At 28.9% G+C, this 15,585-nt stretch overlaps 1 protein-coding gene and 1 long non-coding RNA gene across 2 annotated transcripts; one reads left to right on the top strand and one right to left on the bottom strand.

Annotated features, from left to right (window-relative positions):
• Positions 1-523: 523 nt before the first annotated feature.
• Positions 524-1,681, bottom strand: LOC110278810 (uncharacterized). Its single transcript, XM_021137082.1, has 4 exons — positions 1,406-1,681; positions 989-1,115; positions 732-884; positions 524-642 (listed from the first exon to the last, which is right to left on the bottom strand). The coding sequence occupies exons 1-4, from the start codon at positions 1,679-1,681 to the stop codon at positions 524-526; spliced, it is 675 nt and encodes a 224-aa protein (XP_020992741.1).
• A 1,751-nt stretch (positions 1,682-3,432) lies between these two features.
• Positions 3,433-4,569, top strand: LOC110279579 (uncharacterized). Its single transcript, XR_002373182.2, has 3 exons — positions 3,433-3,973; positions 4,074-4,143; positions 4,283-4,569. It is a non-coding gene; the product is annotated as an uncharacterized LOC110279579 (long non-coding RNA).
• Positions 4,570-15,585: the final 11,016 nt, after the last annotated feature.

Raw genomic sequence — 15,585 nt, 5'->3', positions numbered from 1 at the left:
AACTAATCAAAGGTGCAACTCATCAAAAATCATAATTATCATTAAGTGTTCCAACATCTCCATCATAAACAGGTAATCCAAAGCCACCATCATCAGAAGTACCACCAAAAGAAGCTGTATTTGAAGAATCAGCAACATTAGGAAAATCCATATCAAGTTCCACATCTCCTCCATCTAATAAAGTAAAATAGAAAACCAAGAAAAAATTAAAGTTACAACTTTATATCAGATATTGAGAGGAAATGAAATAAGTTTTTCTATTTCAATCACCTGTAGGATATGAAGGCATAGCATTATCCATATAAATTAAATTTTCAATGCCTTCGATGTCTCCATTAGTAAATTCAGGATCACCTTCATCCGGAATTACCCAAAAATCTACTGTGTCAATGCTTTGAACGTCAATTGGATCATAATTCTTCTTCTTGCGATGCATTCTAGATTGAAGGCGTAGATTATAAGTGACATAAACAATGTCACTTAGCCTTTGATGCTCTAATCGGTTCCTCCTCTTTGAATGGATTTATTCAAAGAGGCTCCAGTTCCTCTCGCAGCCGGATGATGAAGATGTTTGATGAAGAAGACGAATTGCCATTTTTTGCAAGTTAGGAGCACTCCCACCATGTAGCCTCCACCATTCACCTACCAGAATATGTAATTCAACCATCAATTCTCATTCCATATTTAAAAAATATTCAAAGTAAATTGAACATAGAAATATAAATACTTACCAGGTTCAAGTCTCTTAATTGCTTTCAATGCACTTTCCCTTCCAAAACTTTCTTTTCGATCTCTATACAACTGAATCTCTTGCATTGCGGCAACCGAGTCATCGCAAAGAGTTTCAATATCAAATAAATCAACAAAGACCTCAAGATATTTGCCTTCTCAACAAACCCCTCACTATAGAAGTAATCTGGATTCAAAAAGTATGCTGCTGCATGGAGGTCACGCTTCAAATGCTTATCCCACCGCATTTTCAAGATACTTGTATAAGGTGTGTATGCAGATTTCCTATTTCTAAACATTGTCTTGATATTAATTTTGGCTCTTTGCATGCCCGCATACACGATACCTAGAGAAGGTTTCTCATCAACATCAACAAGCCTCAATAACTTAATTAGAGGACCAACAAGCATAACAGTAGTAAAACAATCCTCCCAAAACTTACTATCCAAGATAATTGAACTAACCATCTTCCCATTGAGACTCTTGGATAATTTATGAGAAGTGAAATATTTGTCAATCACCAATGATTGCAAGTCTTCTTTATGATCATATATACTTTTCAAAGTAATGAATACAGTAGCAAAACATGTTACTCCTGGTCGAACAATTTCTTTCCATTCTTTTCTTTTTCTAAGCCATGACAAGAAAATCAATGATTGTAAACAAAGACAGTCACTTTTGAAGCACGAGAGGCAAGGTCAGCTATATGAGGAAGACTTGCTATGTCTTTCAAGATAAGATTGATGCAATGAGCAGCACAAGGAGACCAAAAAATGTTTGGATACTTTTCATGAATGAGTTTTCCAGCAGATACATAATTTACAACATTATCAGTAACCACATGCACAATGTTACTAGACCCAACCCACTCAATAACCTCAGCAAACAATTTAAACAAGGTATCGGCAGTTTTTATCATATCAGAAGCATCAACAGACTTAACAAATGACATACCAGCAGGACAATAAACTAGAAAATTAATTAACGTACGCTGCCTTTGATCAGTCTAGCCATCTGCCATCAGTGTACAACCAGTCCTTTTCCACGAGCTCCTATAACCTTCCACAAGCAACTGACACTCCTTCTTAAGATCGGCCAGGTCCAATTGCAGCAACGCCGTCCAAGGCAGGTTGAAAGTAAGGCGATTGAATTGCATTGAATGGAATCCGTGCATCAATGATCCATCTTGCAAGCCCCAACATAACCTTCTGTTTAACTTGTTTACTGGCCAAGATACTTTTCAAAGCTGGTTGAGAGCCTGGCGTAGTCCTTTCCTTAAAATAACTTCCAATTGGAGTAGCAGCAATCGCTCTTCTCTTTCCTTTGTCTCCCATTGTTGCAGGAGCCGGAGGTTGTACAGGATTAGGCGCTTCACCCTCTTCTTCCGCTTGTGTTTCACTTTCCACATCATAACAATCAGCTGTATATTTTCTTTTTTCTGCCTTATTTTTTTTGTTTTCCTCCAAAAGCCTTTTGAATTGAAGCTCAACATCTTCAGTTACTTTGTTACAAACTTTAATTTGTCCAGGGATCTTTGCAAGATGATATTTCATTCTATATATCCCCCTCCATTGTAAGTATTCAAGCAGAAAATACATGTATATTGAGCCTTGTTTTTTTTGTCATACTTCACTGTAAAATACTGCCAAGCTGGATCAGATTTACCTCTGGATGAACCAGTTTGAGAATCTTGTGGCTGTGGGTTACTTTGTGATTGTTCCATCTATAACAATCAGAAAATCAAAGACCAGAAAACTTCAGCAACAATGCAAAACAGGAAAACATATTCAAAATCAATAACAGCAATGATGAAAATAATGAAACAGCAAACAGAAGCAGGTAACAGAAGCAGCAATGCAAAATAGAAGCAGGTAACAGAAGTAGCAATACAAAACAGAAGCAGGTAACAGAAGCATCAATAGAAGCATCAATGCAAAATAGAAGCAGGTAACAGAAGCAGCAATGCAAAACAGAAGCAGGTAACAGAAGCAGCAATGCAAAACAGAAGCAGGTAACAGAAGCAGCAAAAAATATTCATCATGATTCATGAAGCAGCTAACAGAACTTCAGAAAATCAAAATCCAAAATCATAAAGGCAGCATAGAATAAACTAGAGCTCATAGAACCTCAGAAAAACAAAATCCAAAACCAAGCATAGAACAGGCGAGCTCACAGAACAAGATCAGAACCTCAGAAAATCAAAATCAAGAAGCATAGGTGAAAGAACAGAGTCTTACCAAATTCAGAAGGAGGCGGGCTCGGCCGGTGGTCCTCGCGGCTGCTGTCGATGGTTGTGGGTGGCAACGAGGAGGCGGGCTCGGCCGGTGGTGGTCGCTGTTGCTGTCGATGGTTGGTGGGTGAACGGAGGCTGCCGCCGAATGCTCAATTAGGTTAGGGGAAAGGGGAAGAAAGGGGGGGAGTATCAGATTAGGGTTAGTCATTAGGAAACATTTCGCAACGGCATTCTCCTTTTTTTTTTTCAAAAATGCCAAAACGACGTCGTTTGGCATCTGAATTTGCAAACCACTGAATCGCAAAAAAACCGAGCGGTTCTTCCGGTTCGCCGGTTAACTGCCGGTTCGACCGGTTTTTTGGCCGGTTTTTTGCCAAGCGGTTATTAGCATTACCTGGACCGGTTAGGTGACCGGTTTCCAATTTTTTCGGTTGAACCGGCCGATCTGGTCCAGTTTTTAGAACCATGGAAAAATCACTAAAACCTAAAACCCAAGAGAGCCCATCGTTAGTTAAAGAGATGAAAATTTTGGTTAAGGTGATGGATGCTAGGTTGCAGCAGCATTGGACTATGCTAAGAAAACAAATCCACAACAAAATTAGAAGATGTACAACCAAGCTTGAGCTTCCTTCATAAGTTTAAGACTCTGGTAAAAGAAAAGAAAATAACAGAGAAGCAAAAGAAAAAGTGCTATCATTAGGTCACACATTCCAAGAATAACAAAGATAGGGAGAGCAATGAGTGAGAAACCATATTTGTGTTGAACCATGAAGTTCAATTAGCGGGAGCTAGATTTCACTTCATGTCTTTGAAACACAAAGAATATGTAGATAATGTAGTAAGTTCTTGTGCTATAACATTAACGATTTTTCTTATGAGTTCTTGTGTTATATATGTAAAAAATTTGGGTCCTTTGTTTTCATATGTGGTCTCTGCAACGTGTCAAGTTCTCAACAACAATAAATGTAAAAGATTTGAAGAGTTGTATACTATCTCCTATTGGATATTGTGGTAAGCTTACAACCGTTAAAGTTTATCTTTGATTTTGGTGCTTTTTGGATATATGTTGTGTGCTAACTTTGCTAATTTCGATGCTATTCACATGTTGCAGAATAACGTGTTGATGAAACATGAGCATAACTACATTGATGAAGAAACTAAGGCCTTCAACATCAATGAATGTAAAGAGTACCTACCTTTTTTGGACAAAAAAGCTAGCATCTCATCCATTTTTAAGTTTTAATTTTTGAAATATCTTAAATAATTATATTATTCGATGCCATTTTGAATAAAATATTGTAATATTTGCCCTAACTGCAGCTATTTACCTCAGTTTGCCATGAAGACCACCGATGGTTGTGGATTGCGAATATTCAAAAGAAAAGGTTTTATGTTCTTGACCCTATTCATAAAACACGTCCCTCTGACAAAAGTAAAAAAAATCTTAATAAATTTGTTGTAAGTTATTTACATAATACGTATTTCTATTTTCATTGTGAATTCTCTAGTGTTAATGTTTCTTATATTTGCCTTTTTCTTCTTTTCAAAACTTGATTATATCACAAGTGAAGGTGTATGTTGGAACATCACCTTTAATAGACAATGAATAGGGTACTGAAGCACCGTATATTTCAATCAATGGATAGCAAACAAAGTATGCATCTTTCTATTATTCTTTGCTATTACGGTGTTATTTAATATATTTTACTATGCTTTTCTCTTACTGTGCTATTAAACATATTTTACTATGTTATTAACTTTTTGTTTATTAGCTACAATTTCAAAATATATGTCATGAAATGGGTGGAGATGATTCACTTGAAAAGATTAACAAAGAAAAATACACATAGAAGAATTGGAAAAAAATAAGTATCACTAAACATAGTTGATTCTCTACATATTAGTAAATTTCTTTCAATTGTAGGATGAAGTTGATCATTACCGAAAATAATATGCTTCACTAGTTCTCTTTGACGAAATGAATAAATTGAGAGATCAAATCATTTTATAATCTGAACCCATAAGACTTTCCAAGTCGTCTGCTACACTATTAAGCCCTTTCTATAGATTTTCATTAGGAGATATAGAAAGTACAAAGATTGAACATTGTAAAATTTTAATACTGTTAAGAATTTTTAGTATTTTCAATTGAATATTAATTTTTTTGGATACCGTTTAGTTAAAACAAACACATCTTTTACCTCTTTGTAAATATTCATTGCTTTTGATAATCTCTTTTGTCATATTAGACTTCAATAAAAGTATCTACACTGCATTGCGATCCACTATTTATTTTAATGAATCTTTCACACTTATTAGATTGAATATATTAAAAAAACAACAGCAGCATTGAATTTGTAAATATTGTCACCTAAAACAATTTACTACAACACAATTGCAAAAAGTAATTGAAAAAGGAAAAGTGACTATCGAATAAACACCGTAATAATAAAACCCTGTCACTATAAATTGAACAACACAACACACAATTCAGAAAGTAAAGCTTATTCTCATTAGAAAAGATAAAATTAAAGGAATAACACCGAAATTTTTCACAACAACCTCGAGTGTCATTCAACACCAAAATACTATCTTATTGCGTTGAATCTCCGAATTGATCAATCATAATTTTTCCATGATAAAGGCTTAAATTGGTTGCATCATTGATCCAACATCTAAAATGTTCGACTGCCAAAAGTATAGCATATATTAGTACAAATATGTACAAACACAATTTTAGCTAATCAAAGCATATCAATTTTATCTCACTTAGAGCTTTCTTTTTCTTTGATGCATTTGTAATCTATTTTTTAGTATTTGATTTCAATCTATTTTTTGGATATCCTCTTGTTCTCACACGTGGCGAGTTTTGAATGGCATTAATCTCATCCAAGGAAACATCTTCATGTGATAAGAAATATTTTCTTTACTTTTGGCTTTATATTCTTGCATCTTAGCCATCAAATTATCATATGCGCGGTGCTAAATCACAATCAACTTCTCAGATTATGATGCAAATTCACAAATATTTTGTGAGTGAAACACCAAATCATCAAATCTTCTACTTCTTGACTCCAATAAGGACTCATCATGTCTAATTTTGATATGTGTGTCTCCTCTTTACATTCTTACTCCAATATTCCAATATATATCTCTGTGCCACTTTATCTACTCGCTCAAAGCTTAACGCTCTCAAACAATGACAGCACAATATATCTCTTGACTTAAATAATAAGCATTGGAATTTTACTTCACATGATGTCGGGTCATATGTAACAAAAAACTTATTGAATGTGGATTTGAAACCTATTCTAAAACTTCATATACTATGAAACCTAAAGCGGACTCTGTTGATCTTGTGATACCCTAAACATCTCATGAATATACACATACTGAAATTGAGCTTCCATTGATGATTTTGTTGCACATAGTAAAATAGTATAAAAATTTGTAGCATCTGATTCTCTCTCTTTTTGCTTTTTATTTCCAAGGCAGTTATCATATTATTTCACAAATTGAATCAATGAGGTATTTCGCGTAATAAACTTGTTAAAAAAGCATACATGTTCTTACTCTTTTGTGTGATTTTCATTCCAGCCCAAAAGTGGAGATCAAAATATACTAGAATTCATAAATGACGATCTTTAAAAAGCTCTAAAACAAGTATTAAAGGAGTAATCAAAAACCATAGCATCGAAAAGCATATAGTTTCACATCATTATTACAAAGCAAAAACACATAACATCTAAATTCTAAAAGTAACAACATGCATTAATTCTAATGAAGCAACCACAAAAACGTTACCTAAAACCACTTATTATCTCCAATACCATACTTCATAAGAAAATCATTCCAATTTCTACCAAATGTATTTTTTGAAAGAGAGTTTCAAATAGCATGACTCATCTCTTGTTCAATTTTTTCATGTCTCTTGTAATCATTTAATTTATGTGAAATCTTTTTCAAATACACCATCTATGAATTGTTGTTGGCATACAAAGCTCAATATCCCTTTGCATCAATACACATTCGGTAAGAATGTCTTTTGGAAGCTTTCCTCCCATGCAACGAAGCCAACATTCAAATAACCATTTGAAAGATTGAATGTTCTCTTTTTTTTTTCAAAGTACATCCAATAAGTGTAGAATAACCATGGTGATTCACATCAACAAAAGAACCAAAAACTAAATTATACCTAAAGTCAACAACAAATAAACAAAATTAGATATGCACCGAAATATATTTCAAAAAGCGCAACAACTATTTTCAATTAACACTAAAAATGTTTGAGATCAACACGACAAATTATCTGTTTGTATTATAAGTGTATCAAATGAAACTTTGCCAAAATACTCAAAAGCAGTCCGAATTTTTGCAGCAGCTCAAAAAGCATTTTTAATTGAGTGATTAACCTTAGGTTCAATCACATAAAAGAAGTTATGATTATTCTCTTTCAATAAGTATTTCCTAAATACTTTGGCATCATTTTATTTAAAAACATTACAAATTTTTCTTCAATGGAACATAATTAACCATGAGCCCCAATTGTTGCAATAAAGGATTGATATCTCTTACTTGGTCTAATACCAATTTTATCATTATTCTCAATTGTGCGACATACAAACATGCTTAGCTAGCTATGTTATTTAAGCATCTCTACCTGGTTTGGACAATATGGATATGAATGAGTCAAAACAATCTTTGAAATAACCAAACACCAATATCCTTATATATATGTGTTGAAAGTCATAGCAACCTTTGACACAAACTACTTATCAACATTACACGAAAATTGAAACAACACCAAAACTTTCTAACCACAACACCATCTTAAACTAACAACAACACTTATATTCATAATCAACGAATTTCATCCGTTCATTGCTAGATGAAAATCACATAAAAGTAAAAATATAATAATTAATTCTATTTAGCATGGAATGTATAATATAAGAACTAATAATATCAACTACAAAATCATATATCAAATTAATAACAACAAAATAAACAGCATAGAACTTAATTCTATTAAGCATTAAAGTATGTTTTAAACAACCCCAAAATTACCATGAAGTATAACATAAATAGATTAATTGAAAAAATAATCCAAAACTCCTCAATTCCATTGAAATTCAAATTCTTAATCCTGAACACTGATTTTCACAAAGAAAAACATAATAACATTGACATTATTCAACTCATATACAAAGTAATTACACGATGATCAATTACATCTGAACTACATTTATTAAAAGAAAAAATCAATCCTCGTCGATTTAAATTGATTCAGAACAATGATCCAATTCGTTCTTATTCAATGGATCTGAACTTGCATCATACGTTATTTTCAAAAATGAAAAAGCTATACAAATTCTAATTTCACTACTTGATTTAAAAAGAACTAGAATTACCATGAAACAAATAAAAGTTTGAATGAAAAGGAATTCAGATCTAACAACATTGATTATAAAAAGAGAAATCAACAGAGAGAAAAAAAAAAGGAAAAATTCGCAAAGAACATGAAAAAATCGTCAAGAAAAAAACAAAAACAAAATGAAAGAAAATATTTACGTTAAAATCAGTTATATATATTGCATTTAGGTAAGAAGTAAGTGTTGCATGGATGTAAAATAGATTATAACAACTTGATTGAATTTGATTAAATAATTTATTTAGTTGTAGAATTTTTTAATAATAATTTTTATAATAAATAATTTTATAATATAATATTAAAATTTTTAGAATAAAAAAATCAAAATTTTATTTTTGATTGACCTCAAAATAAAGAATTTAAACATAAAATAAATAAACAAATAAAACTTATGCTAAAAAAAATCACCCATCCTTCAAGGAGGTTAAACTTTGGAGAAACATGGTCTCATGACGACATGATGCTTAATGAGATATGAAATCAAATGAAAACGATATCTTATATTAATAAGAATTATTCTTTATATACAAGCGTTTTTTCCATACAAGTTATACAAGTCATCATTTATATTTATGTGTGCACGTTTTTCTTTGTGCTGTTACTGCATATTCTTCTTTTTCTTTTTCTTACTACATGTTCTTCTTCTTCTTCTTCTTTATTATTTTTCTCTTTTGTTATCGTCGTTAACGTCGTTAATTCAAGTTCAGATTGTCAATTGAACCAAAACAAAATTTGATTATTGTTTTGAATCCAATCAAGTAGCTAATGTGTGGTTCGATTCAAGTTAATTTTTTTGTTAGTAGCTTATGATTCTGTAGGTGAATAATGTTTCATCGTTGATGGTTTGAATTGAATGTAATGTAAAAGTTCTTTATCAAAGAAAATATTTTTCTTTATTTGCAGTAAATTTGGATATAACAAGAAGATATTTGGGTGTAACACGAAGACATTTGGGTGTATTCTTTAAGAATTTTTGGTGTATGTGTGCTGATAAATTCTGCATAATTCAAAACTCTTCTTCTCCCTCTTTCTTATTTTCTGCTGCTTCTTCTTCTTTTTCATCATCATCATCATCATCATCATCATCTTTTTTTTCTTATTCATCTTTTTTCTTGTTTTATCTTCTCAAGTTTCTTCTTGTTTTACTCTTTTAACAAGAATAAAAATAAAAAAATCAAATAAAGAAGAAGAAGAAACACATAATAGTACAAAAATACTTGAAAGAGGATGAACTTACATTTATTCAACTAAAAGAAAGAAAGAAATAAGGAAAAAAAATGCAGCATTAGAGGAAATATTTTTCTGTATTTATAGCAAATTTGGATATAACAAAGATATTTGGGTGTAATACGAAAATATTTGGGTGTATTATTTAAGAATTTTCAGTGTATGTGTACTGATAAGCTCTGCATAATTCAAAATTTTTCCTCTTCTTCCTCCTCATCTTCTGCTGCTTCTTCTTTTTTTTTATCATCATCACCATCTTCTTCCTTTTTTTTCTTATTTATCTTTTTCTTTTTGTTTTACCTTCTCAAGTTTCTTCTTGTTTTGCTCTCTCATCAACACTACCTCCTCCTCTTCTTCCTCATTTTTTTATTGGAATTTCTTATCCTCCTTCTTTTTTCTCCTTCTCCTCCAACATTAGTTATCTCGTTGTTGAAGATAATGAATCATTCAAGTTCAGATTGTCAATTGAACCAAAACAAAATTGATTATTTTGAATCCAATCAAGTGGCTGAGATGTGGTTCGATTTTAGTTAATATTTTCGTTAGTAGTTTATGATTCTGTAGGTGAATAATGTTGTTTTTGTTTGTGAAAATTGTTGTTCATCGTTGATGGTTTGAATTGATTGTAATGTAAAAGTTCAGCGTTAAAGAAAATATTTTTCTGTATTTGGGTGTAACACGGAGATATTTGAGTGTAACACGAAGACATTTGGGTGTATTCTTTAAGAAATTTTTGTGTATGTGTGTTGATAAGTTCTGCATAATTCAAAACTCTTCTTCTCCCTCATCCTCATAATTCAAAACTCTTCTTCTCCCTCATCCTCATCTTCTGCTGCTTCTTCTTCTTCTTTTTCATCATCATCATCATCATCATCATTATCAGCTTTTTTTTCTTATTCATCTTTTTTTTCTTGTTTTATCTTCTCAAGTTTCTTCTTATTTTACTCTTTTAACAAGAATAAAAATAAAAAAAATCAAACAAAGAAGAAGAAGAAACACATAACGGTAAAAAAATACTTGGAAGAGGATGAACTTACATTCGTTCAACTAAAAGAAAGAAAGAAATAAGGAAAAAAGAAGAACAAAAAATGCAGCATCAGACAAAATATTTTTTTGTATTTGCAGCAAATTTGGGTGTATTGTTGAATTTTCGGTGTATGTGTGCTGATAAGTTCTACATAATTTAGAACTCTTCCTCTTCCTTCTTCTCATCTTCTTTTTCTTTTTTCATATATTCTGATAATTCTTCTTGGGAGAAAAAAACCAAACAAAGAAGAAAAAAATACATAATATTACAAAATCAATAGAAAGAGAAGGAGGAAAAAAATGCAACAAAAACAACAGTAATAAAAAACAACGATGAAGATGAAACACGTGAAGAAAAAGAATGAGAAAGACAAAGAAAAATGAGAAAAAGAAGAAGGAAGAGGAAGAGGAGGAACGCGAAAAAAAAATGGCGGTTATGGTTTTGATCGAGGAAGAAAAAGAATCGTCTTTCATAATGGTGAATGAGTGCGCTATGAAAACCGTTGAGTAGTGCGCGTATTAATAAGCTTATATGGATGAACATTTTTCTTTGTTAGATTTGACGTAATTTGTATGACTTATAAATTAAAATGACTTGTATATGTAGCTTCTATATTAATAATTCCTCACCAACACGCGTGAGCATTTATATAGGAAATGAAATCGGTTGCGGTTCGGTTACAAAATCAATTAGGAGTGAAACAAATTTTAATTAATTAGTTAAAAAATAGGTTTATTATAAAAAAATCTTTACTATCTTAATTTTTTAAATTTTAAAATAGAAAATAAAAAAGAATTTACATAATTGCTTTGTTATGTAGTTAGCCTCTTAGGCTTTTTTTTAGCATTTTAAATTTATAGATAAAAAATAGAGACTCAAGTAAAAATATTTAAAATATTTTTAAATAAAGATGTATAATTTTATTCATTGACTAGATTGTTATATATTAAATTTTGTATACGTAGCATAAATTAAAAGTGTTGTTATATTTTTAGAATCGTTACTTTAGCTTTGACACTAACTTTTTAATTTATTTAAAATTTGAATTTTAACAAAAAAAATTATTAGAAGATTATTTTATCTTTTTATTTTTTTTAATTTTATAATATTACTTTTCTAATTCTATTTTATTATCATTTTGATTTTTTTTACAAATTTAATAATTTTTTACGAGTTAAATTTTATTTATAATTTTTATAATTCTTTTAATAATTTTTGTTTGGTTTTTGAAGGTCTATATTTTAATCTACTAATTCTTATTGTTAATTATTCATTAATTTTTAGTCTATCAATTTGGATAATCTTTTTTTTCTCTTAATCTTCTAATTTACTTGTTGATTTAATTTTATTACTGGTTTGTATTTTTACTATGAACTCGGATTTTTTAAAGTACGTATTTTAACTGTGGCCAAATAAACAACTTTAGAAAAAGTTATTTTTCGTGGTCTTTGTATGAGTTTTGCCCTAGATAATAAAAATCACATTACTGGTTATGACTTGGTTCAGTAAGGAATTTATGTTTAGTAAATAAAAATTATTTATAATTTTTAAAAATTAAAAGATATTTTTAAAATTATTTTGTACTTATGAAAATTAAAATATTTAATATAATTTTATATATTAATAAATATCAAACAGTTATACATCTAAGTGTTTTTGGTAATTAAATTTAATTAAGTTGGTCCAAACTTAACAAAGACTATTTTTATTACACCAACGTATACACATGCGCATTTCAATAACGCAAAATATATCATTCTTCGTCTTCGTCTTGTCCTTCTTCTTCTCTTTTGTTATGGTCTAATAAGTTTTTCAAAGAATAAAAATTGTAACAAACCAGTCATATATATAATTTGATTACACTTAATTTTAGAGCAATAATCATTGAACTCTAAATTTTTTTGTCTAAAAAAACTTTAATATTACATCATAGTATTATTTATTTTAAAAGTTTTAACTGATATTGATATGTATGATTACTATAGGTACTCATGATATGACATCAAAAATTGATATAGATACTCTTAAACAGGTTAGGACGTGAGTGTATCAATAACAATAATATAAAAATATTTATTTATTTATTATATTATTAAAATATCTTTTTCTAAAATAAAAGAGATATATTTTTGAAAATGAAAATTTTAAATTTTATTAAAAAAATTTGCTAAAAATGTATTTTTACTTTTATTTAAAAAAATTTGCTAAACACATTAAAATTAAAATTAAGACATTTTTCTTGAAACTTTAAAGACATCCAATCATACACTTGATGTCGTGAACAAATGAAATAACATTGTTTTTCATTTGTTTTGATAAATTAATAATTAATTTTAAAATATAATTATTTATGTGTTTTTGTCAGTTTAAATGTTTTATAAAAATCATTTTATAATCAAAATTTCTAAAAAAAAAACGCATGCACTCAGCTATGGTTTAATTTGTAGCATATATGGTGATTTTTTTATTAACTAATTAACTGCGATGCAATTTGAAATAATTATTGTGAGAATTAAAATTAGACGTAGAAAGAAGTGGTAATTGAGAACAGATGCAATAATATCCAATGAAGTTGCATCCAAAGTAAAAAGGTCAAGAAAAAAGCACAAGAACAACAGGTAGTTAAGAAAAATGGCTCTTTTGGGACGGGTCCATCGCTCAAGAAAGCTAAGAACGACTTTCATTGACAAAAACCTACTATAAAGGCAAGTGGGAGTGGGTCTCTTTGTCTTCTCTCACTGGATATGTAACTTTCATTACTCCGTCTTAATATGCCTTAGCTTTTCCAAAGTTATGGCTAGTATTGCTTCTCCGGCAAAATATAACAATTCATTTTATTTCAATTATAACCAAAATACACGTAATAACAGTTATAGTGCTTTATAACACATTCCTACTATTATTTTCTTGACAAGTATTTCTTGTTATACCTAATTTAAGAATGGAAACAAAAGATATATTCCTATACCTGTTATTTATTTTATAACCTCAAGAAAGACAAGTATATAAAAAATGCGATTCATGAAAAACTTTTTAAGTTAAACAAAATAATGAAGTATCAGGCAAATAATCACAATACTAAGATGTAAAATATGTTAACTATTTTTATTTTTCCTTAAGTTTAATCCTTACATTGTAAAGTTCAACAATGATTCTTCTTCATCATTTGTTTTGTTGCATTAGATTTTGAATTCTCAGTCTTAGATGAATTATTCCAATGCAATAGTCAAAACTCAAAAAATAACTATCTATAAGTGAGTACTAAATAAAGCAATTACAATAGTAATATGTATTAGCCTTATTGCTTTAATTCATATGTATTATTTATTCTGTTTTGTCAGATATTATATTGTTTTGGTGTATTTTATTGTTATATTTGATTTCAAAATGAAGATATTTTACAGGTAAATGCTTGATTGCATTTAACTTAAATGACGGAATGAATTGAATTTACATTCTACAGGATTTAAATGTGTATGCAAATATAATTAATTTTTATTTCTCACATGCACCAAACACTTATGTGTCTTATACTCCTTTACTACCCACTAGTACCCTGCTTAAAGTCCACCCTCACTCACTTCAATTTCATTTTATATATAATATATCAATAAGTATTTTAAGATAATGACAAGATATTTAAATAAATAATTCTCAACTATAAGATCAATACATATAATATAATATATATTATGAATTATTTTCATAAATTGTTAATAATTTATATAGATGTTAATAATTAAATTTATAATAATTTTTAAATTTTAAATTATAATTTTTATAAATATATTTTTTAACATTGGTTTTCATTTTTTTATTTTAATTTAACTAATGCATTTATTTCAACAAACTTAAAACTTCTTACTAAACCAAATGCTAAAGTGAAACAAATATCCAGCGCATTGAAACTATATAGTAGCATTTCAGAGAGGAAAGGCATATAACTTTCATTATTTGGGTGTGATTATAGGCATGTGCGTAAGTAAAGTTATTAAAGATTATTCCAATTTAAACTCTAATTTAAAGAATCTCTTTTATGGCCATCATGTAACTAAACTTAATATTTATTTGTGATATATATAAGAATAATAATCTTTAACCTATTATATTAATTGTTTTGATTAATCTCCGTATATTTAAGTCATCAATCAATCAATTCGCGTACAATTTTTATACAACTACCATAAACATTTGTATTTTTGAGTAACTTACTTTAATTTATATAAGAATGATACACAAATTGATTGTTCATTTATCATTTGTATAAGTAGTACTACTCCTTTAATATATAGTACATGGATAATAGGTATAATGAGTACTATAGCTAGCTAGAGAGGTTAGTTGGAAAAAAAAAAGGAAAAAACATAAATAAAAACCAAAAAACAAAAACAAAGACACCAACATTGAGCATAATGATAGTGTAACGTTGTCATAATAAATGTCAACTCTTACATATGGTATAAATGATAAATTTAAAATTAATTTACTTTTTAACTTTATTACTTCACATTATTTACACATTATTTAAAAATATTATTAATTACTTGTAGTTTTCCCATCTATTTGGTGATGCATTTGAGTAATATTTAACTTTGACTGCATAAATATTTAGTTCAGGTTTAGGAAGAAAATTTACATTTTAACAGGTGATTTAAAGGTTTCTTTTAATAAAAAATAATATATAAAATAAAAATATTATTTATATATTAAAATTATTTATTAAAATCAATTTTAATATATCTAAGTATAAATATATAGATAATTTAATTTATTTTAATGTATATTATTATTCTAATATATATTTTATATTGATAGCTAACTTTAGTGATTAATTTTAACGTATACATAACATAGTTGAATTATATAAAAATATTTTAAAAATAAAAAAAATAAAAATGTATTTTTCTTATATTTAAAATATTTAGTTATTACTTTAAA

Source organism: Arachis duranensis, chromosome 3, assembly GCF_000817695.3.
Source record: "Arachis duranensis cultivar V14167 chromosome 3, aradu.V14167.gnm2.J7QH, whole genome shotgun sequence".
NCBI lineage: Eukaryota > Viridiplantae > Streptophyta > Magnoliopsida > Fabales > Fabaceae > Arachis > Arachis duranensis.
This window is presented reverse-complemented; position numbering and strand designations above follow the sequence as displayed.